Source organism: Patiria miniata, unplaced genomic scaffold, assembly GCF_015706575.1.
Source record: "Patiria miniata isolate m_02_andy unplaced genomic scaffold, ASM1570657v1 HiC_scaffold_27, whole genome shotgun sequence".
Taxonomy (NCBI): domain Eukaryota; kingdom Metazoa; phylum Echinodermata; class Asteroidea; order Valvatida; family Asterinidae; genus Patiria; species Patiria miniata.
In genome coordinates this window covers 5,078,395-5,105,421 of record NW_024037066.1, presented here as the reverse complement: position 1 = coordinate 5,105,421, position 27,027 = coordinate 5,078,395, and the positions used below count along the sequence as shown (strand labels likewise).

Genomic DNA, 27,027 nt, shown 5'->3' with positions numbered 1-27,027 from the left:
TTTAATTATGTTGGTAATTAAAAAGCAAAACATCACATTCAAGATACAAGTTATTAAAATGAAAGACAGCAGGAATCGAACCCTGTGCCTCAAGATTACCATTCCAGTGCCTCACCTTAACAAGTTTACAGCACAATAGCATTTTAAAGATGCAGAACATTAAAATGATAAACGGTTTAAAAGAATGCGTTCTGAGGATATCAGAAGTTGAAAGGGTGTTCTTTTTATCTTTGTCGTTCACAGATTTAGAATGAAGTGGGGTTTTAAGTTGCAGATCCATGATTCTTCGGGGGTGGGGTGGGGGGGGGGTAGTATGGGATGTGGTGGCTGAATGTTGAAGGCTATGAGGCTGAATGTTGAAGGCCATATATGACAACATTGCGTGTAGCTTGAGGGGGTAGTTAGCCACCCCAACCGCCTCCTCAAATCCACCCTTGACTTGTTTGTTTTTGCAGGTACATCAGCTGTTCTCAGCCCCACATTAACAACCTGACTGCTATCGGTTGCATCATTGGATTAATGAGCGTATTCCTTATGGGTCTGGATGGTCAGTACATCAGTGAGGACCAGTTCCCTATGATCTGCAGCGTAAGTATGCAACTGAAAGCAGCTTTATACGTGACCGGCTCCACAAAAAAAAGGGTATTATGTCTCCAAAAAGTGAAATTGAGTTATATTCATGGTTGGAAAGCTATAATAGAGCTCCATAGCCCCTCCTGTTTTGGCGATATGATGTATTTGCATATTAATTACTTCCTTGGAGTATCTTCAGTAATGTGTAGAAATGACGATTTCCTAGAAAATTGTATTGACAGATATTTCGGTATGACCGTCTCAACAATATGACGGACAGATTTATCATTAATCAACCCTGCTGTCAATCATCATCTGTTATCAATTACTATATAACCAATTATTGTTGATTTCGACTTTCCATATCTCACTCAGAAGTTCACAGATTTGCATATCTTCTGATATTAATACTTCTAATAATAAAAAAAGGCAGGCGTCTAACACAGATAATGAATCGACAACAGTTGCAGACATGAAATGTTTATATAAACCCTTTTTTTGGGGGGGGGAGGTGTTTTTTAAGGGTTTTTTGTATTATCAGTTTGTTTCTCATTTAACTTTCCTCCTATTTCAGCTGCCAAATTCCTTTTCCAGTCACTTGTGTAGGTTGCTGGATACAAAAGGTTGAAGGTGGATTGTTTGCCTGTTTCTCACAAAGAGGAATCAATAGTGTGAATCGTTATCCAGACTTTTCTTTCTTCGCATCTTTTAAGAACAAAAAAATAAAAGAAGGCTTAAATGTTAATCTGTCACGCTCAATTTCAGCATTTTGCTTGGCCGAACTGCTCATTCCGTTTAATAGTATTTATTATTTCTTTGTTTTTGGGGGTTTTTTTTCCTTCTCGTACCTCGGGCAGACTGAGGGCACCTCAAACGTGCCGGAAGGAATTGGCGTCGCTAACAACGACCCATTGATTAAGCTGGCATTTTCACCTGCATGTTTCCGCAAGCACCCCTGGCAGTCTATCCGTCCACTTTCTGATGGGGGGGGGGGGGGGGGGCCCTAATGCTAATCTTTTGCTAACTGAATGTCCCTTATGCCCTTCACCTTGGTTTACTACCTTGTGTTTTATAACCCGGCCTGTTGGCTGGCTGTTCGGACAAACATTGTGTCCAACGGACATTGAACCTCAAATTAAATCTGCCAACATAAGGCGGGGATGTTAGCTTAATTTAACATGCACCGATGGCAAGCCAAGGGGGATAATGCAACTATCACTGTCTCCCAGCTACCCCCGTCCATCCTCTTAGTGTCAAGCCTCCATTGAGCCTCAATGGGCCTTATTCACGAGTTGGCCATTTTTGTTGAGTTCCCTGAACGTATCTCATTAAGTGTTAACTGTTCAATGGATGGCGCCAGACTATATGTGCAGGCACAATGCAGCCTTATTTTACTGTCTTTTTTTTTTTTAATCTGGCTTTAAACATTAGGGAATTTTTAATTACAAATTTAAAATTATTCATTGAAGCAGACTAGAATTAATTAGAAATTTACTGGCTTTCATTTCTCTTTGCAAGTTTCACAAATTAAGATTTTACCTCACTTTCAATTCAATATGGCCGACTCGTAAATAAGGCCCATTGCATAGGGACATCTGATAACAGCTTTCACCTGTGATAAGTTGAAAGCCTGACTTCCATCAAAAGCATCAACTTCCCACCCAAAAAAACTAAGCTGCCCAAAAATGAATATTGTTTGATTCCCCCTCCCTATTTGAATGTTTTTATTAAGGCTTGCTTTGTTCTAAATACATGTAGTAACAAAGTCCAGACTAGAATTTAACGTAGGTTTTCCAGCTCAAATTTGTCAGAAATACATTCATATTCGTTTGTCAAAAGTACGTTGATCATGGTGCTACTTCTATGGTTCTTATTCCTTTTTTTATGGCGTTCAGTTCTGTTTGTATAGACATTCAAGTTTGTTTGCCAACACATATCCAAATTAGAAATTGCGGCACATAATTCCATAGCACCCAATCGTCACTGAATTTGGCACACCTCAATGAGGTTGCGGCCTTAGATTCTTACTTTCCTCTCCATTTGTGTGCAATCAATTTAGCACTTTACGCATTCAAAATAATTACATGCATATCAAATGGACATCGAAAGTAAGTCAAGTAACAATGAAAGCACAGGCTTTAATTAGGATTATTTTCTCTTTTGAAAATGTGGACCGAGTTCTTTTACATTGATATTGGAAACAAAAAAATCATGCTAGGCCTATTCATGCTCCACTGGCTGTTGCGTTCTGACTGCATCAGACAACAAGATTGATCACGTTGCCATGCTGTAGGCATGTTTTTCACTTAGCTTTGATGTTCTGCACCCCTTCCCCCAAGCCCCCTGCCCCCTACCACCCCCTCCCCCGAGACTACACACCATGATGAGGACACGCTAGACTGAGCACATCAAAACACCCCACAGCTCATGGGAGAGTCAGTAGAAGGAGGTCACGTCGTGATCAGGTCGCGATTTGATGCAGTCATATTTAATGGGATGCTTGTACCTATCATAAAATATTGAATCTTAAATCATGATGGCACATCCCATGCATGATAATTTCATGTCTGATGGTAGGAATTCCCTGTTAATATATAGGCCCCTCTGTATTAAGCTCCGTTGAATGCCGGTAATGTCAAAGGATGTTGGTTATTAAGAAATCATGCGATTCACGCACCATCGACCGTGGTGTTTTCACTGCATCGGACAGCAAGATTGATCATGTTGCCATGCTGTAGGCATGCTTTTCACTTTGGTCGTGACACTACGTTCCAACTTCCTCCCCCCCCAAAAAAAGCAAGGCCCCAAAAACCTACCCCCTCCCCCGAGACTACACTCCATGATGAGGACACGCTTGACTGAGCTCATCAGAACACCCCACACTCATGGGAAAGTCAGTAGAAGCAGGTCACATAGTAATCAGGTTGCAATTTGATGAAGTCATATTTAATGGGATGCCGTTGGAGGAAGGTGATGGCAAACGCTACATACAAATCAGAAATTGACTGAGTACCTTATACAGGGTGTCTCAAACTAAAGTCTACCCATTTTTTAATGTCAATTATCAAAAAATGTACTGAATATTTCAGACAGAGGCAACTACATGTACAAGGTAAAGGCCAGGACGTCCTCTATCCAATGATGTTAAGTTCATTATTCAAATGATATTAAATTTCATTAAAATCCTTGTTTCCTAGTCTTTTGAAAAGTACCTATTAGTCATGGTTGTATCCTTGCACAAATATTTGAAAAAAGCTTTCAAAATATTTTTGCAGCTGGAAATATTAAAGGGTTACCTTTTCTGACAAAAAAAAAACTTGCAAGCTTTTTTGCCCCCGGCTCAAAACCTGGTTATGGAATTCTTGTTAGGCCTTATAAGGGTTTTCAACAAGAAAATATCACCTGAGATAACAATATGGCTTCTGCCTGTATCAGAATTGAACCAACATAATCTTCAATTGATCTTTTTGTTAAACAGTCGGTCGCTTGGCTCTTGGCCGTAGCGTTTTCCCTCGGCTACGGAGCCATGTTCAGCAAGATCTGGATGATGCACAGTTTGGTCACTCAGGAGAAATCAGAGAGCGAAGACGGTCGCCGGAGGCGACGGAAAATCAGCCTGCAGGTGAGATCAAGAAATCATAACAAGACCAAGTAATGAAGACTCGTTATTTTGCACAGCAGTTACTAAAATATGATACGCACTTTATATCATTGGGTTATTGTGTAAACATCAAGGGTCCATTCCTTCTGAAAACAAGAATTTTCTCCTGAGGCTCAAATTCCATTGCAAATTTCTCCTTTCTAAATATTTTTTTATGTCCTAGAATCTTTGCACTACTTACGTTAGGAATCAGATATTAAATTTCCTAGTTTGATGTTAGAATCATGCTTTTAAAAATACTACTTTTGATGTGACAATCTGTCCGGACACACATTTTCACATTGTGATTGTGAATTCAGAAAAAAATATTGTGAAGTCACTGCCCATTGGCCAACTTGTACAAATTATCTTCTTGGTTTTTCATTAAATAGAGGGCGTTCTTCCCAGTGCAAGAGTTTTGTCATTCTCAGCACAAAAAAAAGAAAAGAAAAGAATGAACAAGTCTTTTATTATTGGAGTTACGTGAGTGAGTGACGTGACTATACCAAAAGCCTTGAAAAGTTTACAGTTTTATCTCACTATCTGTTAGATACTATTTTAGCTATGTTGAAATTTATTTTGTTTCATGTCTAAAGTTGTTTTTCATGCTTTTTAGGTAGAAATTTTTTTTGAGCGAACATTTAAGCTATACAACCGCCTTTTGTAAGAGTGCAGAAATGTCTTCTTCTGTCTTAACTGCAAAATAAAAACAAAACAAAAAACAAATCAGAAATAAGTTTGAGGTCAAAGCCTCAGTTATAATCTGTGATTTCAAACATGTGTGTTTCTTTCTTCCCAACTCCACATCTCCCCCTGCTCTTTCTCCCCTCCCTCCCCACACCCCTGGAGCAGAAAGTAGAAGTCTGGAAGATGTACCTGATGATCGGCGTCCTGTTGGTGGTGGACTTGGTCCTGCTGACGGTCTGGCAGATCATCGATCCTCTGTACCGTCTGGTGGAAGATTTTGACAAGGAGGAGCACTACGAAGAGGATCTAGAGATACAGCCCCAGTTGGAACACTGTGAGGCTAACCATCTATCCATCTGGCTGGGTAAGTGGAAAATGTCTGCCGCCCTAAATTCAAGATCCTGTGGAATTCAAAAATGTTCACATTACCCTGTCCCCTTGACATTGATATCTTGCCAGGTTGGAACCAAAACCTCCGCAGGCACTCTGTCAGGACAGTTATTGGCAAAGTAATGTTGTGAATGTGTCAAGTGACACTCATGTTGATAGTGCCTTCGGGAATTTCTAAGTTCAGGAAAAGGTTACCCTCTCTACCCAAAAATAAAAAATTAAAAAAGTAGATCAGATTTGTCCTGAAACCAACAACCACTGCCCCAGTAAGTGCCGCTTGAGTTTGTTTTTCGCCGACTCGCTTCCCCGGTTTGATTGGCCTGTTTAAGATCATGTATCTGCTCAGCCCGGCCCAAGACTCCTCATTGCTGGGAAAAAGTCAACATGACGAGAATTTCTCTAATGGGGCTGCTGTAAATATCTGTGCCGGTTAAACTCCGCCTAATTGACCTATTTGCGCAAATTTAGCCGCCAAAGTGGATACCGATAGCTCTGGAGAGCACTCGTCCAATGGAAATCGTTTGGGCGGTGTTTAAGGTTGCACCTTAAAAGGACCTGGCTGTTCGTTGGATTACCTAGCTCATCGTCAAGTTTTAAACCGTGTCGGTCTTTTAGGTCGGATTTCTGAAGACAAGCACTGCCCCCAAAATGCTTACTTCTCGGATGACTGGCAATCAATCTCTCCAATGTGCAAATTTCAGTGAACTAGTCGTTGAGTTTTGACAAGTATACAAGGAAAGGACTGATTCCTGTAAGTTAAGCTTTGCTCAAAAACAATTGTATTAAAGATTCTGCACAGTTAAAACACCCTTGACGCTGAAAATAGCAAAGGGCACCAATACACACGCGCCACTATATTTGAGTGCCATTGTTGTGTGCCCATGCTAAAAAGGGTTTCTTATTATACACGCAGACGCTACAGGTTTGTGAACGGACAAAGGAAAGGACAGGGAAACCAGTGCATGCATGGCACTGGCTTTTGTGAGAAGCCCACACAGCTACAGGGTTTTGCGAGAAGGTTGACAAATGTCCCTAGAGCACCCCAAACAATGAGAATTCAAACCCGAATACTTTTAAAGCTGCTTTTATATCACATCCGCTTGTTAGCATGTTGCCTATTGTGTCATTTCTTTCTCTCCATCCATCCATGCAGGTATTTTGTACGCCATCAACGGTCTGCTGCTTATATTTGGGTTATTTTTAGCCTACGAGACGAGGAACATGACCGTCCGGGATCTGAATGACTCTAGATATGTGGGCATGTCGGTTTATAATGTATCGGTGAGTTCACCCCCTCCCCTCTCCCACCCCTCCCACCCCTCCATCCTGGCTGTATCGCTTGATCACAGATGAACGTACAAGTTCAGAAGTAGCTCCTTGCAGGCTCATCTTTGCAGTATCTGCATTCTTCCTGTCTCCCATGCTGGCTTACAAATTGGGCACCATTTGCATCTGGGCAGAGAGAAGCTATTACAGTAAAATGGCTTGCCCGAGGACACAGGCCCATTGTTGTGTCTATATAGCGTCCTCTAGCAGGTGTTGGCGGGAAGTACGCCATGTTGGACGAGAAGTATTAAAAGTGTTGGAATCGTTAACATTCTCCGCGTCCTTGTACACTACATATTGGCGACGAGGATTCGAAATGGCCCACCTTTCACCTCCTCCAGCATTCCTAGCTACTCCAGGTAGTCCTCCAATTCCCTTTCTTTTAAAGTGACCATGATCAAAGACTGTGTGAGTCTACCTTAAACATCTTAATGCTGGTACACACAAATATAGACTCAGACTAGAATCAAATAACTCGTAACTCTGACTAGAACCAAATGATTCGAGAATTCAAATACATAAACCTGAGAACCACTGAACCAAATTTGAGTGATACAATTCCTACTGTCGTGTTTTCGTGATTTACAGCTTGCAATCATTACTGTCTTTACTTTTCCTTCTGCAGGTTTTGTGTATTATTACAGCTCCTGTTACAATCATTATTCGTAGTCAGCAGGATGCGGTATTTGGGTTTGCCGCCCTCACTGTCATCTTCTGCTCAACCATCACGCTGATTTTAACATTTGTTCCAAAGGTGAGAAATACAATTTTTCAAATGTCAATTCAAACATAAATTGATCAACTTATTAAACAAAGTCTCGGTGTGTTTTTGAGGTTTCAAAAGCCTTCTTAAGCATTGCTTTTAAAAATAATATACAAATAATGAATGTTTATGAGTGCAATGGTAAGAATAATTTCATGAGGTGACAGATGGAATGTTCCATTTAACGAACGAGGTGAAGCTGAGTGGAATAGAACATTCCATCTGTCACCAAATGAAATTATTCTTTCCATTGCACGAATGTGAAACATTCATTTTTTTGTTTTATACTGATGATGCTGATGTCATACAACACCTTAATAAATCCTTGTCATCTGATTGGTCAGAGCCATGAATCATGTGACCGTGCAATGGAACTACTATTTACCGTGGAATAGAACTTCTAATTCTGCGGTGCGGCCAGGCCCTGGGTTGGGACGAATAATTCAGTGACATGTGATCAACAACCCACCAATCAGATGACGAGGATTTAGTCAGGTGTTATATAAAGGTTACAGTGCATTGAACCAGCGTTCAGAATTTCCTCTTTAAGGGCAGATTTCTTCTTGGAGAGGGGAGGTAGTATGGATGGCTAACTATAGTTAATCAAGTAATAATATTTTCCGGTACCTTGTCCACTAGATGCTTTTCATCCGTAAGAACCCGGACGGGATGTATACGAAAAACATGCCGGGTCTTGCGGCCCCCAGCAGGGAGGATGAGGAGAAGCATCAGCGGTTATCAGCCGACAACATCGAGATTAAAAGACAAATAGCAGAGGTCAGTAGTGGTCGTTAGAGAGATTTCGCAAGCCAACTGATACGATAAGCGCTCCAGATAGGTCATCAGCTTGTGTGGTCGTATGACGCATACGCAACGCCATCTGCTTTGGGTGTACACAGCATGGATATAAGGCGCGAAATACGTCAGTGTGAAACACAAAGTGAATTGCCGATTTACACCCTCCTTTCTGAAGTTATTTTATCTTGTGTGATTCGATTTGAAAGAGGTTGAATTGTTGTCAATATAACTGTCCGTGTTTCAAAGCAGGAATAGGTACGAGGCTGTCATTGTTTGTTTACTGCTTTTATTGGTAACGGTTCCAATATACCTATGCATATGCGTACACTTGCAAAACAACAGAATGGTTGATAACGGTTACAGAAAGCAAAACGTATGCATACGCGTATCCGTACACGCGCTTGTGAGATTTGTAAGAAGGTAATCTTAATGTATGGTGGCAGCAGTTTCTTGCAGTGGTCTTCATTGTTTTTTGGTTTGCTTTTATCCTCAATCAACAGAGAGAGAGGAGGATACGTCACTTAACGGATCTCATCACGCAGCGCGCCAAGACCGTATCCTCACCTACTTCCATGCAGAACAAGCCCCCAGAGCGCAGCATCAGCAGCGGCAGTCCCACGACAACGCGGCGTTCCAGGTCCTCCTTCGGTCCAGACAAGCTGACCCCGCCCACCATGTCCTGCGAGGACAGCGCCTTTGTCTCGGTAGGTGTTGGAAGCTCGGCCCTCTCCGCGTCTCTACCCCGGGGCCAACGGAACTCGGCGGCCTCGGAGGAAGAATTTTCGGAGACGTATATTTGACGCCAGGAGAGTCAGAAGCCACAGTGGATCCCGCTCCAGACTGTTGTGGCTGAGGAAGATGAAGACTTTGACAAGACGGCGTGACGAGGCACCAGACTATTACCATCGTTTTGTATCCATATGTGAATATATGTACCTCTCGTCAGATGCTCTGAAGTGCTTTCCATTCTTGGGGGCGTGTTTTGGTACGCCCCCTTCCCGCAACATTTGGTTTTGTATTGCGTCAAAAAGCAAGATGGATGTAACATGCTGTACTACCCAAGACAGGCGTGAAGTGCAGGGCTAGTCAATGGCAAGAACGGAGATTTGTGATGGAGAACCCACCTGGAAAAACAATAGCGTTAAATTTGCACAGGATGATAATCAAGAAAGTATTTACACAGCCACGCTATTCATTTGCCAGTGGGGCTGAACTAGACATATGCCACATTGTGCTGGTTGCAACAAATGTGCAAATCTTTGGTTATATCAAAGCATATGCAAATTGCAATGGGATCACCAACGTCAGACTGATTGGGGACCAATTTCATAATGCTACTTATTTGTCAGCAAAAACATATGCATCAGTTGGAAGGAGGCGAACAGAAAGCAGAATTTTGTCTCGCCGTTCGACAATTGTTGGTTTTGGTGGGTGTTTCATTTTTTTGTTTTTATGGTGTACAAGAATACTTGCAGTTTTCAGTGTCTTCAAAATAATCAGTTATATGTGGTCCTATTGCTGCCACTGTACAAGTGGGGGGGGGGGGAAATTAATGAACGATTTGGAATCAATGCCGTGCTGCAAATTAGGGAGAAAGATTCTTTCTTTCATAAACTGGTTCAAGTTTCACGGACCTGCGTGCATGAACAAACTGATTCTGTGCTTAAAAAAATGAACCCTATGTTTTGAAGCCAGAAAAAAAATGGTATTTTGTAAAACGACTAATTGTATACATGTAACGAAGGATTCCGTAGTTTGCAATTCTTCAACCTCCGATATGTTATATATATATAAATATATATATGTATATCTGTAAAAATTGGTTCGTTTCATTTATGTTTTGATGTGCTTCATTTGTTTTATACCACTGATGTACAGTTTATGAAATTGGTAACGTTGTGCATCAAGATTGTAATAGTCAAAATTGTGAACCATTTCTGAAATTGTTCGGTTTTTTTTTTCTTTTTTCTTTTTTCTTTTTTCTTTCGTTACTCACAGGAAGGGAGAGTCTTCCTGAAGGTATAATGGTCCATTTTTTTTTTATCAGAAAATGAGATTTCGGACTCTGGGGGTCATAAATATACCTTTTAGGCTTCTATTGTGTTTTTTTCCTTTCTGTTTTTCAAAGAGAGCGTTTGGATCCACCATTAGACGGATGCCTATAGATGCCATATTTGAAGCACTTGCCAATTCTTTTTTTAATGTACATTCAAATCAGTTCACCAAATTTCAATAAAACCTCCAGTAATCACCAATCTATTATTATTATTTTTTTCCCATCTGGAGTCATAGAGAGAAAAAAGGATGTCTTTCAGTATTGAAATTATTTATGAATAATTAGTCTAGTTTGCCTCAAATTATGAATTATATATATATAAATATATATATATATATTTAAAACTTTTCATTAAAGAGAGAATTGTGAGTGTAATTATGAATTTGAATGGTATCTTTCTTTCATCAAATTCTTCCAGCTGGTGTTTTTACTCTTTAATTTTGTGCAGGGAAAAAAATTACAGGAGAAACTTTCCTGACTAATTCTTGCCTTAGAAATTGTTAAGTTATTACTTTTAAATGTCTTGTTAATGAATTACATGTCATTTTTAGCAGCTGTGTCCAATCCATTCCCTTCATTCTTAGTAGTCTTAAATCTGCAAAGTTGTTTCTAAGCAAGCAATAAAAGGGTTTTTTTCTCTTAATTTTATGGCTGTACAAAAATATTCCCAACGTGTTAACCCCTATTTTATGCTCAATCCAGTTACCGCATGTTGGGGTGTACAATTTCCCGACATGGATATACCCTCAGTGAACGTGCGATAACAATAAAAAGTTGAAGACTAAAATTGCTCCAAAACTTTTGACGCCTGAAAACATTTCCCCGAACTTTGCAGGGATGTAGTCACTCCATCACAAGTCCCTGCAAATCTATCAGGAGTCCTGCAGTCCCAGACTCAAATCACAAGCTATTCAACTGAGCTTTGACAAAGGCATCCCTTTGTTATTGTTCATCCAATGTTACTTGTGACTGGACTTGTGTTTTACTTGCGATGGACTTGTGATGGACTCGAGCACATCCCTGCCCCAGAGAATTTCAGTTTCCTAAAAAGTTGGCAACAAAGTGCACTGTTAACAAAAGTAACTGTCAACAATCTACTGATATTGGTCAAGTTGTAAACTCGTAATATGATTGTTTGACCCTGTTTATTTAGCGCCTAAAATATGGCCCCCTTCAAAGCAAACATTTTGTAATATAAAAAACAAAAAAAATTGCAAACAAATAGTCAAAATGCTTTTCTGGAATTACCAAAGGAATGATTATCCCAAACTTTTAGGAATATTTGATTCCTAATACAGTTAAACCTGCATATGTGGCTTTTCTCGCAAACTATGATAAATAACATTTCCAATAATTGACTGATGGTTTGAAATCACCTACATTTCTTGATTTCTTTTACATGACAGCAAGCCAGACAGAATAATTTCACGGGGTGTTTAGTATCAGTACAATCTTTAATCCAAGTAATCCAAGCTTTTTGGTGGGATACAATGATCCTGTATCATGCCGCCCTGTAAGTGACCTAATGAGAATCGACTATTAAAATTTCCCTTTTCTTGAGTATTTTAGGAATTGTTAAGGGGTTGCGTGCGTGCCCCCAACGATACAGCAGGTGCAGTGCACTTATTGGATGTATAGTTGTCAGTGTTTACGATTAGGCGATTTTGATGTGTTTTACTTCAATGAATCTTTGACCTCGAAACAATAGGGAAATAAAACAAAAGATCGTGAGGAAACAAGTTAAACTCAAAAGGTTGATTGTATATGCTGTTTTATTAGCACTACATGTATTTGCGTAATCTACAATCCTGGCCAAATTTCGCTGGGCCCCCAACCCCCCAGCCCCCGCTCAATGTTGTCTCTCATTGCGCGGTGTGTGCTCCATCCGCTAAGGAGAACAACATTGACCGGGGCAGCGGGGGAGTTGGTGACCGTTGGAGGCCAAGGGCGGATCCAGGGGGGGGGGGGGGGCCAAAGGGGGCCATGCCCCCCCCCCCCCCCAAAAACGAAACCAATTTTTTTTTGTTTTATGTGACATCGCAATAAAGGCAGGCAATGAGTACACCACCATCTTTTCCTCAAAAAAACATTGGTTAAAGTGGTCAGAAATTGCCTCAGATCGCACCACAGAGCATCTAGAATCCAAAATTTTTTCGGGGCCCTTAAGCGGGCCCCGAACCCCACGCCGTAATTTTTTTTACCCACTTTTTTGGGGGACCAACATTTTTTTTGGCCCCCCCAAAAATTGTGTTCTGGATCCGCCCTTGTTGGAGGCTAAGGTTATGTCCAAGTGTCCCAACCATTTTGGCCGGGATTGTAGGTCCCTGTTATCTCTCAAGTATGTTTGCGGTCCCTAGAACTTTCAATTAAAAAAAAAATCATAAATTTTGCGGACCCATTTGGAGTCCCGGGTTGTGCCCCGCTCCCAATTTAAGAAACATTCAGGCCCCAGTTTAAGAAGCTAAAACTTTTTAAATTCGATAGTTTTCAAGACATGATGATTTCAAACAATTTAGGAATTTAGGGAGAAATTTAAAACTGGGATTTTTGTAGAATTTATTATCGGGTGGCCAATTCCAGCCAAATAATGGACATTTTTAATCATTAATGTCCGCCGTTTCTATCCGGGTTGATTTTTTTTTATCTCAAATCTCCGACTTTATTGAAATTTGCAATGGAATGTAGGAATTTTAAAGAGCGTGTTTTTTTTTTTAGTTGCCCCCTCCCAAAAAATCACAAGATTTTTATGCCGCGCGTTTTATCACGCGTGGACTGTCCTTGATCTACGGATAGAGGGCGCACTGCATAAATGGTGAGGGCCGGTGTTTTAGCTTTGGCCTTCAAAGTTCAAGTTTCATAATCAGAAAAATAAACTTTTAAATCGGGGTGTCGGCTATATGGATATGATAATTAAGGTTATAAATTTTCCAATGGCAATGGCGGAACCGGGCGAAGAAAACGTGGCTTCTGCGACCAAGGATTGTAAAGGTAATTAAAATTATCGTCGTACTGGGTTTCAATTTTCATTTCTACTTGGACGATTGTCTTCTTTGCATTTCCCTCCGTACATAGCATAGGGGGATCATAGCTTGTAACTCGAGCTTAACTAGACCCGTGAACGTGGCTATATACATAGCCACGCTTCAGTCTATAGTAAAAAGACTCTATTGCGATCCGCGGTTACAAAGATGGAGTGACCGTTCTAGCCGAATTTCGGCTACATTTGACAGAATATTTGCATACAAAAATGAGTTGTACAGAAAATCAGCAGAATTTTTTTTTTCGGCAGAATTATGAAGATGAAGGAAAAATGAAAAAGATTAGAGAAATATGGCACATTTGGTTTGAAAAACCTTCATTTATTGAAAGATCCCTGAAACAAACCCTTGCACAATGGACCAGCAATTATACTGGGTAATTTGACAGACTTTCGAAGTGGATTTAGCAGAAATATATATGGTATTACGGTCAGCCTGCCATGTAAGACGGTTAGTCTGGTACCCACTCGTGATACTCCAACCGTTTTACGCATGCGGAACTCGGGGTACCAGAGTGTCATGCCTGTCTTAGATTTCTGATCATTTTGAAACATTCGTTGTGACAAAGTTGTGCCGTATTTTACATCAAATTTCTTGGCAATGACAGATCCAACACTCGCGTATATTCACAGGAAGCCCAACAAGTAAGTGATTCACCCATGGGCGAAATTATACATGGTCATATGTAGCGGATCAAAAGATAGAATGCTTTCGCTTGTATTTACCCGAGGGAAGCGCGTGGCGTTGTATACAACGCCACGTTCACGGGTCTAGAGCTTAACAAGCTCTACTCCGCTCCGCTCACGCGGAGCCTCATAGTTCTAGGAGTAAACAAGCTCATCAGGAATTCACATGTATGTGAATTCCTGATGAGCTTGTTAAGCTGGAGTTACTCAAGCTAGGGGGATCAGGTTTTGTAAAAAATGTTGCAACCTTGTGTCACTTTTTTCTTCATATATCTTCTCAATGTCAATGAAGTTACAAAAATGATGATAAGACATGAATTTGGGACTGAGAAATATTCCCAATTTTGTTAGGAAATACTTAGAAAATTTTCTTGACTCTCCATAGACTTTGTACACAACCACTGAAGTGGCGTCAGGTTGCAACTTTTTTACTCTCGACGAAGTATGTGACTGATTAATAAGGAATAAAGGAAAGAGGAGGGTGAGACTGAGAGTAGAGAAGGGTAAATGCAAAAAATAACCGTAAAGGAAAGTCATGAAAGTGGTGGCCTAGTATTAGGCAAAATAAAAAAAAAAACATGTTTAGCGTCCTGCCTCTTTGACAAAAAGGAAGGAGGAGGCCCTTTTTTTTTTTTTTTTTTCTTTTCAAAATGGCCGCCCGACACATTTTTCAAGCCAACGCGGCCGGGCTATTTTTCAAGATGGTTACCAGCTTTTTTCAAAATGGCCGCCACTTGGACTCATTGACTATTTCCACAGCTTTATACACGGTATAAAAGTCTAAAAATATGATTTCTTTCGTCAGAGATCGTTAAAATTTATCAATTTTTGTCTTTAAAAAAAAAAAAAAAAAAAAAAAAAAAAGGAGGCGGCCTCTAAAAAGGAAGCGGGCGGGGACGCTAAACATGTTTTTTTTTTACTTCGCCTTACGGAAATCTTTCCCAAAATGTGACTTCTTTACCCTTTTGCCCTCAGAGACGTGCGTGTTAAAGAAGTTCTTCGCCATGTTCATCGCCGTTTTACCGCATAATTTCCATCATAAATAAAACCTAGCTCTACTGAGTGGAGCGTTGAACTTTGGTACCCTCCGCGGTCATACTAATAAGCGTCAACACACGCAGAAGCGTCAACACACTGTCAACACAGCGTTAACACCTACAAAACGCATTCAAATTGACAAAACCAGTGTTCAAACCGAACAGTATGGGCAAAAAATAAAATTTTGGCTCAAAATCAATAGGTTAAATAAACATCTGAAAATTGCAATTTTCAGTTCAAGAAATTTGGCTCTCAGTTTAGTTTCGAAATCAGCAGCCTTGTTGCAGGGGCAGTGCGGACGATACCATTACGCAAAGGGGTGATAGCATTATGCAATAAATCAACAAAGGGCGGCCATTACGTGTGAATCCGCATACAACATGTTAATTTCATTTAACCTGCACACCCATATCTGAGATGGTGTAGTCCAAGCTCCGTGCGAAGGTAAGATGGCGGACAACTTGAACGGCAGTGCTGCCTAAGAGATATTTTTCACGTGAAAAAAAAATCCACTTTCTTAAACGAAATGTAACATCTGACCCACCAAAAATCTCTTTTAAGTCTAAACTTTACAGTTCTATGCCTTTTTTGTCAGTTTAGAATGCGTTTTGGCAGTGTTGATGTTGTGTTGACTGTTGACGCTGTGTTGACGCTTATTAGTACGACCCACTCTCCGTACTAACGCTCCACCAATTTGGCATACTTTAGTGACAGGTACACGGCAGTGTTGGAGCAAAGGCTTTGACCCTCAAGGCCAAGGCCAAGGCCAAGGCTTTAACCCTCAAGGCCAAGGCCAAGGCCAAGGCTTTGACCCTCAAGCCTCGAGGCCAAGGCCAAGGCTTAACCCTCAAGGCCAAGGCCAAGGCCAAGGCCCTGTTTTATGAAATGACCACTGATATAGAACTAATTATAGTCACATGAGTGACACATCATCACACAAGGGCGGATCCAGAACACAATTTGGGGGGGGGGGGCAAAGAAATGTTGGTCCCCCCCAAAAAGTGGGTCAAAAAATTATGGCTCGGGCTTCGGGCCTGCTTTAAGGGCCCCGAAAAAAAATTTGGATTCGAGATGCTCGGTGGTGCGATTTGAGGCAATTTCTGACAATTTTAACTGATGTTTTTTGAGGAAAAGATGGTGGTGTACTCATTGCCTGCCTTTATTACGACGTCACATTAAAAAAAAATTGTTTCGGTTTTTTTTTTTGGGGGGGGGGGGTATGGCCCCTTTTGGCCCCCCTGGATCCGCCCTTATCATCACGAATTGCTCGTTACGAAGAACAACATTTCTTTAATTGCAATCAACATGCTCGCATAGGCCTACACCGTTTTATGACTGCACTGTATCTATTAAAGTATAAGTTCAGGTCTTTAATATGGTTTAACTAAACAAAATAATGATTTACTTCTATATTGACACACAATTCTCCCAAGTGTAACAAAAGGGGGATCCAAGAAACTGATTTAGGAAATTAGGAAATTTTTATTTGCTGGCCCAACATGGTCAGAAATATCAGCATTATCTAAAACAGATACATGCAAATCTTTAGCACTTATCAGGGAGACAATCAGATCTATTCCATAATTGTATGCAATTAAAGTGATCATCTCATTAGCCCCACAAGTGTACGGAATATTTTTGCAGCAAATCTACTACCATGGTAACAAAATGTGATGCTACAAAAGTGGAAGTGTGCCCAAAACACACAAATCTATAGGGTGCTTCCCTCCTCCATGGTAATACGATTAAAATGGTAACAGCAACATTTCGAACAGATTTACATGTATCTGGAAAATGCAAAAATCTATGGGCCTTGAAGAGCCTTGACTCAAAATTGCAAGGCCCTGAACCCTCAAGGCCAAGGCCAAGGCCAAGGCTTTTGCCCTCAAGCCTCGAGGCCAAGGCCAAGGCCCTAAAATCCAGCCTTAAGGCAGCCTTAAGGCCAAGGCCCAGCATCAAGGCACTACATCACTGGTACACGGTATGCATTTTGTGCATACCCTCGCGAGGACTAAAGCCCACCCCCCCCCCCCCCCAAAAAAAAAACTGGTAAAGAGAATACAAATGAGAAAGACAGTAACCCTGGATAGATCCACACATTCATGACATTCCATAAGACCCCTTAAATTGCCCGCGCCTTAAATTGCCCGCGCCTTAAATTGCCCGCGCCTTAAATTGCCCGCGCCGTCTGACAGTATGGGCTTTCGGCGCGGGGCACATATCAGTACACGAAACAGTCGTTCATAAAGCGCGACTTGTTTTTCTTCAATAGTGACGTCACACACGCGCTCCATTCCAGTCTGACTGGTCTAGTAAAGGGCAGTGTTGTAGTCGAGACCGGATAGTCCGAGACCGAGACCAAGACCGAGACCTGAAGATTCGAGACCGAGACCGAGACCGAGACCAGCCCCTTCAAGGCGGACCGAGACCGAGACCAATATGGTCCGAGACCGAGACCGAGACCGTTGATAATAAATAACAATAGTCGAAATAAAAAACAAGACACGTTATTATAGTTGAAAAATGTAACCTTTCTATTCACAAAGAATACAGACCAAAATGTTGACCAGTGGCAGTGTTGACAAATTGATACATGACACCTTACTTGAGCAAAAAGAAGTTACACTTAAGAAATATGGGCTTTGACATGTTGTCTGCACCCAATCGTGACAAAAGTAAAAAGTTAAAGGTAGATGTTTCATCTGTTATAGCAACTCGGATCCTAAACTCCACAGTCACCCCTTGGTTTCAGCTATGACTTCTAACGGATATTTAAAGATGCAATTTTAATTTTACATTGTGCCTCTTTTTTCCTAAAATAAATATAGGACTTAACTTCTAACAAGACTTGTGTACTTGGGAGCTAGTACACAAAAATGGGAGCTAGAAAATGTTGAATTAATTTTTAAATTTCTGTCATAGAATGTGGACTTGTACAATGTAGACCCACAAATTGCGAGGTGGTAGCCAGAATGTGCCTGATATGGATTTTTAATTTTTTTCTGAACGGGATTTTAATTTTTGAGGAATAATGGGGTACTTCAAAATGAGCAGCCAGAAAATGGGGTCTCATCATACACTCTCATGGCAACAGTGAGTGGTAACTGGTAAGAGAGTGTGAGTTCAATGCTGGAAAATCAGGTAGAAAAAATTACTTTTTCTTCAAAATACTGTCCCAAATTAAAGAGAACATTGTGTGGGGTCAAAAATATAACTAATTTGAAGCACCTCATTTTATTATCAGAATACAAAATGCAAGTGATTACGCCCACAGGGGTGGGCTAAACTACACAATCCCCGAAAATGGTTGACCCTTATTGCATAAATTGTTACAAGTTTATACTTTGCTTTATGTGCCCGACTCAACAGATAAATGCCGAACTTGTTCCAAATCGTTCAGTGACTGGTAGTGCTGCAGCTTTACATGTACATGTACTTTTGGGACTTTCCAACGTGCAGTCGAGTCCAAACCGACCACGATATATAACAAGCTTGATCTACGGGCTAGCAAATGTTTTAACTAACAACGGTACTGAATGAAGTGAACACAAAGTAATCGATCGAGCTGTAAAAGCTACATATTGCTGGTCTCGACCCGAGACCAGCCAAAATATCGAGACCAAAGGGGACCTAGACCGAGACCAAGACCGAGACCACAGCTTCCGAGACCGAGACCGAGACCAGCAAAAAGTGGTCTCGAGACCGGTCTCGAGACCGAGACCGGTCTCGAGACCTACAACACTGGTAAAGGGAGACCTTAACTCCCATTCCTAGTTTTCTCCAATCTAAGTATTTTTTTCTGCAGATCGGCACAGTATAATTATAATTGTATGCAAATCATTTCAGTGTGCATCATTACCGGAGCCAACAGAGGCGTTGGTCTGAAGGCCACTGAGAAGTATGCTGCAGCTGGATACGAGGTCATCATGGCATGTAGGGATGAGACTAAAGCACAACAGGCAATCAAGCTCATCAAGGGAACTAACTCAGACGCCAAGTTGACGTTCATGAAGGTATATGCATTGAGTGTTGTGCTAATTCAGGTTGGTAGGTGTGGTCATATGGAGGACAAGTTGGGGGGGGGGAGGCCCGAGATCTTGCTTGAGAGACAGGCCTGAGATCTTGCTTAAGAAACAGGCCTGAGATCTTGCTTAAGAAACAGGCCTGGGATCTTGCTTAAGAAACAGGCCTGAGATCTTGCTTAAGAAACAGGCCTGAGATCTTGCTTAAGAACCAGGCCTGAGATCTTGCTTAAGAAACAGACCTGAGATCTTGCTTAAGAAACAGGCCTGAGATCTTGCTTGAGAAACAGGCCTGAGATCTTGCTTGAGAAACAGGCCTGAGATCTTGCTTGAGAAACAGTTTCGACACAGCCTTTCAATTTGTCTGCTTAACTCACTAGTGTTTAAAGTGTAAAGTTAAAATGCTGTTCATGCTTGCCTTCAAGAATTCTGTATGAAAAACTCAAAGAGTTATATTCTCAGTTAAAAAAGAAATAACTAAGAAAAGAAAATTAGCTGAGACGTATTGGTTTACAACTGCGTTCTTGGTTGGCAATAGCTTTTTCTCTCTCTCTGTGGTGAGTAATTTGTGCATATATTAGATCCAAATTGGGCTTTAGTTACAGAACCTGTTCCAGTTTGTCTACTTAATTTTAACCTGGTTTAGCAAGAGTCAGGCACAGTTCTCAAGCAGACCTGTGGGACTCAAACCCCTCAAAAACAAGGCCGTAGCCAGCCTGGTGGAAGGGGAGGTTCGTTTTCACCATGAAGTGGACCTTTTCATGTCTAATAAACATTTGATTATGCATGGAAATACACATTTGAAACTCAAATGTCAATTGCAAGTTGTCGGAAAGTTTTGTAACACAAATAGAACAATAAATGCACAAAAGGTTTATTTACCTATCCCAGTGATACAAACTCATTGCCCTCCGACTCCGCCTCAGTGCATAAGGTCTATCTATCAGTGAACCACGACTTTTCTGTAGACTAACCCTTCTGACAATACAACTCCACAGCTGGACCTTGCTTCCCTGAAATCAGTGCGCCAGTTTGTGGAGGACTTTCACGCCACGGCCAAACCCTTGCATGTCCTGTGCAACAACGCTGGAATGACGACAGGCTTCAGGAGTAGCGAGGTGTTCAAGACAGAGGACGGCTTCGAGGTCACGTTCGGAATCAACCATTTAGGTAATGAGGGAGTTTTTCAAACCGTGGCTTTCTCTCGGGACTTGCTTTAAGAAATCAGCTTCGTGCTTCCACTTCTCTGAGATGAAACCTTCCAGCTCAATGTAGCTCCGTTTTCTGCCACAGCGACATCAAATTTGGAGTATTTTTGTCCTATTTATAGGATGGAATTTGTGTAAATGTTTTTCTTGCAAGCTACCGGAAAAACAGAGTGTATAATGTTAATTAAAAAAAAAAGTGATGAAGTGCAAAACCCAATATTGACTGTTTTCCTATTTCATTTAAAATTTCCAAAAATTGTTTCTAGGGCCTTGGATGAAGTGAGTGCCACAACCTGTCCAAAATAAGTGACACAGTTTAGCAATACGTCACTTGAGCTGTAGTACCTTTTTTAAAAGCAGGCTGATTTCGGATGAGGCACTGTGTCAAGGTCTTGGGCTGGACCTTGTGTTGTTTATACGCTTATATGCATAAATTTAGGCCCACATTATACTTGAAATCCTCCGTACTGCTCCAGGGTGTCACTGGCTCTGCCTCAACACACTGACAGTGATTGCTGGAGGATTTTGTAGGATTGAGGAAGTGGTCACCCCTCCAAGGACCACATTCAAGAAATAATGAATTAGTTTGGAGGGTTGGTGCTGTATGCATTTTTTAAGGGGAGGCAGTTGGAGGATTTTGCAAGATTGAGGTTACATCCCAGCCAAAATGCCTAGGGAGTTAAGGTTAGGTAACGGCAGTATTAAAATTTAAAAAAGGTTCACTGTTATATTTCAGTTTCCAATGCAAATGTTTTCTACACCGCAAGTGACCTTTCAGGACCTTTAACCTTGAACATGAATATTCATGTTGCCTTGTTGACCTTTAACCTTTAATCTTGCACATGCAGGTCATTTCCTGTTGACTTTGCTCCTATTGGACGACTTGAAGAAGACCGCATCGGTGGCCAGTGAGGCCCGCGTTGTCGTGACAGCTTCCTCTCTCCATGATCCTAACAGTAAAGGTGTCAGAGGTATGCATCTTCTCTTTAAGTTTTAACATTTTGAATGGTTGAATGCTTGGTAGTACCCCCTCATTGTTGAAAAGAGAGAATAATATCTACATGTATATTGAAGGACACTCGATTTTTGTATTACAAAAGTTAGCTTAAAGGCATCATTTGCATTTATCCCAAAAGTAACCTTCCAAATTATTATCAAAAAGCTTACTTGGATTAAAGATCGTACTGGCTCTTAACACCCCGTGAAATTATTCCATTTGGCCTGCTGTCATTTAGAAGCAATCAAGAAATGTAGGTGATTGCCAACGATTAGTCAGTTGACTGATTTTTGGAAAGAAAGAGTGCTATAGACGAAATTGCACTTTAACAAAAAAGTTTGCCCACTGGCACAGTTTTTAAACCACCTTAAATGATTGTTTACTCCCAAGTGATGCCATTTTAGGTGGAATAATTTCACAGGGTATTTGGTACCAGTCCTATCTTCACTTTGAGCAAAGATTTAATCATTAAATCGGAAGAATAATTGCAAATGTTCCGTGCCTTTAACCTTTTAAGGCTAAGAACCCTTTCTTAATTCTAAAAACAACCATCATAGTGCAGAACCCAAATGCAGATTTAGAAAAGGTTTTACTTCTAAGGTGCATCTAGCCCAATGTAAAGCAATAGTGTCTTGGATGTACTAATTCTTCAAAAGACTTGGAAAAATTAACTTTCAAGGTGTAACTTTGTTGCATCTTCAGGACCAAGTGCCCATCTGGACTTTGACAATCTTCAACTCATGGAGGGCACGTTTGACGGTGCGCTAGCCTACAAGAACTCCAAGCTGGCCAATGTTTCCTTCACCAAGGAGCTCGCAAGGAGACTAGGAGAAGGGTCAGGGGTCACGGTCAACGCCATCTGCCCAGGTAGGGCCGTGTCCAGAATACCTTGTTATGGCTAGCTGCAGCTGCTTCCATGGGCTCCATGCGCGATCAAGAGAGAGCAAGTTTTGACCACTTTCAAGACCCAAGTTGACGGGACGCACCGCGTGTGTATACTGGGTCTGATACACCGTGCCCTCTGGAGACGTGTGTACAATAGGGAACAAAAGATTGTATACGTCTCCACAGGGCAATTTCTATAGATGAATACGTCTCCACAAAGTTTTCACGAAATAGATATATGGATTTTACTCAAAAACTAGGAATTTCCAAGGTGGGTTGATCCGTCGCAAATGTAAGAGTTTTAGAAAAGGGATATTAAGTCCAAATTTTAGCCAAGGAAATTAATTCTGGTTAAAATAAGAGCATTTTGAAACTTCACTTTCAAACTCGAAAACTTTACTACACAAGAACAAAGAAATGTCTCCACAAGGATACAAATTTCAGTATGTGTGTTTGCGCGCATATTGCACAAAGTAAGCACAGCTAATTATATTCTGAATGTGCACAAGCCATACCGTCTTCGCGTGAGTGTCAGACACAGTCGGCAATGCGTTGGAATGTCCCTCCCAACGGTCTCCTCCAACTCTCCCTTTAATTTCTTACCATTGAGGGTACTTGTCCACAAAGCCCATAGGCCAATGTGAAATTCCTATATAGTCCTTTTTGCCCATTGCAAAACATACACTGTTTGTTAATGTCCATAAACGAATGTCGGCTTGTATTTATGATGCTGTGCAGGCCATAGACAGCTTTTTTCAGGCAACGATAGGGTTGACAGTTAGTGTGTATTCTGTACATGCACTTCATTGACTTGACCTTGACAGAACCCTAAAAAGAGCTTGCAGAGGGCCATTTATCTGTTTGAGAGGAAGATTTAAAACTAATATCCGTATTTCTTCCCTCCTAAGGGTTCATCCCCTCGACCGGGTTGAACCGAAATGAGAGCGGCATGACAAGGTTTATGTTGGGTACGTTACTGAGTCCCATGTTCAAATGGAAGGGAATAACGAGGACTGAGGACCAGGGAGGGGAGTCAGTCTACCATGCTGGAACCGACCCAAGCTTGAAAGGTAATACAGTAAGTCAGGGATTCAGACCAGTGAGATTAGACTGGCCACCAGTCAGCTGATATTGACGCTTGAAAGGTAATAGATGAAGTCAGGGATTCAGACCAGTGAGATTAGACTGGCCACCAGTCAGCTGATATTGAAGTAGGTTTTGGAGTAAAGACAGAATTTTGTGACCTCACATTCTTTGTGGAATTCATCCATGCCTGCACACCAAATGTACACGTTTATTACGAAATAATCCGCAAACACCCTTTCAGCTCATGTATGGTCGATGTATGGGTGGCGAAACATATTAATGTGTGAGCTTGTCAACAAGCGGTGAATTTAACTGTGTTAAGGTGTTCTTTTCTTATTTCCTTTTTGACTAAAGTTGTAAGCAGCAGGAGATTTTTTTTATCGACAAACGTCGCCCAATATCAAGAAAGGGTTAAAGGGAATATACATTTGCAAACATCAAAAAATAAAACTACCAAATCATTTTGAAATACCTTGCTGGACTGTTAGTGAATGACAGTGTAAAGCATCCTGTAAAATCATGGCACATGGTATACTGTCATTTTCAAGAAAAGTGGTATTTTTGTATCAATTTCCAACGTTGGCTGGCCGACCAGCGTTGGAAAAAACTGGCTTTTTTTCAAATACTGGCCCCAATTGACCATCGCACTTGTTTGCAATCGATTACACACCTATGAACGGGTACAAGCCAGCTAGACTGGTTCCCCGACCTTACAATTCCCCAATGTGACCTTACAATTCCCCAATGTATGTAAACTGCTCTGTTTCTTCTTATATGGAGTCAGGGAACCAGACTACAGGAAAATGATTGTTTTTCTTGGTTTTTATAGCATTTTCGAACCCAAAACCTCAAAAAAGTCAGTGTAACTATATTTGCTATATATTTCCAACCCCCCGATTCCATCCATTTCTGAAAATTACAGCAAAAGCAAATGATGTATATTCCCTTTAAACAAACAGAGATATTCTTTTGTCTGCGCTGTTTTAATCCAAAAATCTGTTAAAAATTCTTTTCCCTCATCAGGAAAAACCGGGGGCTACTACCGGGACTGCAAAGAAGAGGAGAGCTCGGCAGAGTCTAGTGATGTCGAAGTGGCCAAGAAGTTGTGGGACGTCAGCGCTCAGATGGTGCAGCTGGAGGAGGATAAGAATATTTGAACGAAAGACCAAACAAACAAATAAACAAACAAACAAACTGCCAAAGAAAGCTCAGTGAAGGCTCAGTGTGTAAATATTGAGGATTGATTCCGTGCAGGAAAAAAAGGAGCAATAATATGAAAGCTTTGACAGATTGTAAAATTGAAAAAAAAAAATGAGTGCTCCTAATTTTTCTCATTATTTGGTGAAATACAAACATTCAACTGTAAAAACTTGCTTGTTGAGCCTTGAAGGACAAAAAATGTGTGTAAAAGCCAAAATGATTTTTGTAAAAGCTAAACTTGTATTCATCTTTTATCACATAAAAATTGTACTTTCTCGTGAAAAGAGGATAATTATTAAGATTTTTAGACGAAAGCACTTTGCATGCGGCAGATTCATCTTTCAGATACAAATAGACACGATACATATGACAGCAACTGCAGTTGATGTGTTTTGGTGCCATTTTCATGCATAATTCTTACATTTATAAACCACTTAAAGTTCCAAGAATTATTTGTGAATTTTTTTTTTTTTAAATTGTGACCAAAGAAAGAGGCTAAACAAAATATGTAACAATAGATGTTATCATGCCCACTATGCAGGGTGTAAAGGAGGCTGAAAATATTGTGTTTTACAATTTTGATACATAATAACATGGAGCTATTGCACCGATCGAGTTCCTCAAAATCTCAGAACAGAGACTCTTTTTTTTTGCAATTGAAAGATTTGATATTCTTGTGATTGTAAATAATTCATGAAACGGATTTTTAGGCAGGATTAATTTTATTAATGTTAAGAGACACTTTTGGATAAAAACTATGAAATCACTTTGGACAAAAAAATACATGTTTGTTTCTTGGACATCAATTTTTGTGATGTAATGTGTCTGTATTAAATTCAAATTTTGCTGAAATACAGCAGTTATTGATCGACTTGATATCACATCTATTCACTATACAATAAAGTGGATGGGCTATGCTAATTTCAGCTTGTAAACACCAAGTACACGTTCTAAAATAGAACTTAAAACACCAACTACATGTACTTGATAAAAGAAAACAATTATATTCCGTGAGGATGTCACGCCCCAACTATCGCATCGGTCCCAACTATAGTTGGGCCTGTCCCAACTATAGTTGGGCCTGTCCCAACTGTAGTTCCACAGTTGGGCTGGCCCAACTATAGTTGGGCCTGTCCCAACTATAGTTGGGACGGTCCCAACTGTAAGTTCCACTGTTGGGCTGGCCCATCTATAGTTGGGCCACTCCGATCTTTTTATTTTGCGGTGTCCCAACTATAGTTTACATTGATGTACAACTGTAAAACGTTCCCTACAGCTCTGATACACGTCTGACTTTACTGGGGACCACTGAAATTAGTTATTGATGGGGCGAATCTATAGTTGGGCCACTCCAATCTTTTTATTTTGCGGTCCCAACTATAGTGTACATTGTTGTACGATTATAAAACATTCCCTACAACTCTAATACACATCTGACTTTACTGGGGACCAATGAAATTATCTATGGTGGGGACCATCTGTAGTTGGGCCACCGCAATATTTTTATTTGGCGGTCCCAACTATAGTTTACATTGATGTACGACGACTATAAAACATTCCCTACAGCTCTGTTACATACTGTCCGACTTTACTTGGGACTTTTGACATTAGCTATGGGTGGGGCCCATCTATAGTTGGCCGGCCATGGCAATCTTTGAATTTTGCAAAATGTTGCTGGACAATCAACCCAGCAGCTGGACAACTCATCCAACTAGGCAGTACCACGTGACCGGCCAGCCTTGCGGCATGCATGCACGACGAATACACGGTGCCAGCGCCGCGGAACATTTAATCCAACAAGATCTATCAAGCATGAAGCATCCGGCGCAACTCCAGTCCTAACTATAGTTGGGCCGACCCAACTGCCGCACTATAGTTGGGACAGTCCCAACTATAGTTGGGACCGATGCGATAGTTGGGGCGTGACAGCATCACAAAATGATATTAAGTGAAACGCTTTCAACAACCCATAAATGCCCCCACACCCGGTATTTTCGAGGGCGCCCTCATTCGCCTACATTACTTTCACCACCGGGATGTCTTTTTCCAGCGTCGCACCAATTTCAGCTGTTACTAATATTAATAACCTCTAATCGATTTCATCAGGGTGTGTAAATATGAAACTATAATTACTTTACCACCTGCCGACGTTCCAGCTTGGGACTTGTTAATTGGAACAATGTGAGTGTCATCTGGTGCAGCTGGGTATAAAAATGTTCCAGATTTCATATTTTACTAGACGTTTTGTGTTGTTTTCAACACTTTTTGATACCTTTTACTTTTCAACAAGCCGAAACGAGCTTTACTTAAATAATCATTTGATTCGTTTTGTACATAACAGATTTAGTAGCATCGATCAATACTTCAGCCAAATTGTTCAAACAAACAAAAAAAGCTTCAAAACTGCAGTGTTCTGTTAGTGCATTACTGATATTCGTGCCGCAACCTCAATTTAAAAAGTGATTAGTTTACCAGTTTCTTAGTGTCGTTCATGCTACATGTAGGCCATACCGACGACAGGCCTCATTAGATTATAAATGTGGCAGAGCCTTCCATTGTCTTTCGGGACAGGTGTAAATTCTCTGACATGATATACCCACCCGCGCGGCGGCAAATTTTTATTTTATAGGCCTA

The 27,027-nt window shown here is 40.8% G+C and overlaps 2 protein-coding genes across 2 annotated transcripts in view; both read left to right on the top strand.

The window, feature by feature from the left end:
• The window catches only part of LOC119734486 (gamma-aminobutyric acid type B receptor subunit 1-like), a 50,753-nt gene extending 39,334 nt beyond the window's left edge, over positions 1-11,419 (top strand). The window contains exons 10-16 of the mRNA XM_038208016.1: positions 456-588; positions 4,052-4,195; positions 5,066-5,264; positions 6,444-6,571; positions 7,242-7,370; positions 8,019-8,156; positions 8,678-11,419. Coding sequence (XP_038063944.1) covers positions 456-588; positions 4,052-4,195; positions 5,066-5,264; positions 6,444-6,571; positions 7,242-7,370; positions 8,019-8,156; positions 8,678-8,977 — 1,171 coding nt within the window. The 3' untranslated portion in view covers positions 8,978-11,419. The remainder of the gene's footprint in view (positions 1-455; positions 589-4,051; positions 4,196-5,065; positions 5,265-6,443; positions 6,572-7,241; positions 7,371-8,018; positions 8,157-8,677) is intronic.
• A 1,603-nt stretch (positions 11,420-13,022) lies between these two features.
• Positions 13,023-25,175, top strand: LOC119734485 (retinol dehydrogenase 12-like). The gene is made up of 7 exons (XM_038208015.1): positions 13,023-13,221; positions 18,842-19,008; positions 20,016-20,187; positions 21,074-21,196; positions 21,925-22,089; positions 23,016-23,177; positions 24,217-25,175. Exons 1-7 carry the CDS (start codon positions 13,131-13,133, stop codon positions 24,348-24,350), a joined length of 1,014 nt encoding a protein of 337 aa, XP_038063943.1. The 5' UTR covers positions 13,023-13,130; the 3' UTR covers positions 24,351-25,175.
• Positions 25,176-27,027: the final 1,852 nt, after the last annotated feature.

Bases quoted from the DNA above. Each gene is read 5' to 3' on its own strand.
- LOC119734485 (XM_038208015.1), top strand. From the start codon at position 13,131: ATGGATATGATAATTAAGGTTATAAATTTTCCAATGGCAATGGCGGAA. The intron at 13,222-18,841 runs GTAATTAAAATT...AAATCATTTCAG, and splicing joins TGCGACCAAGGATTGTAAAG to TGTGCATCATTACCGGAGCC. The intron at 20,188-21,073 runs GTAATGAGGGAG...TTGCACATGCAG, and splicing joins GTTCGGAATCAACCATTTAG to GTCATTTCCTGTTGACTTTG.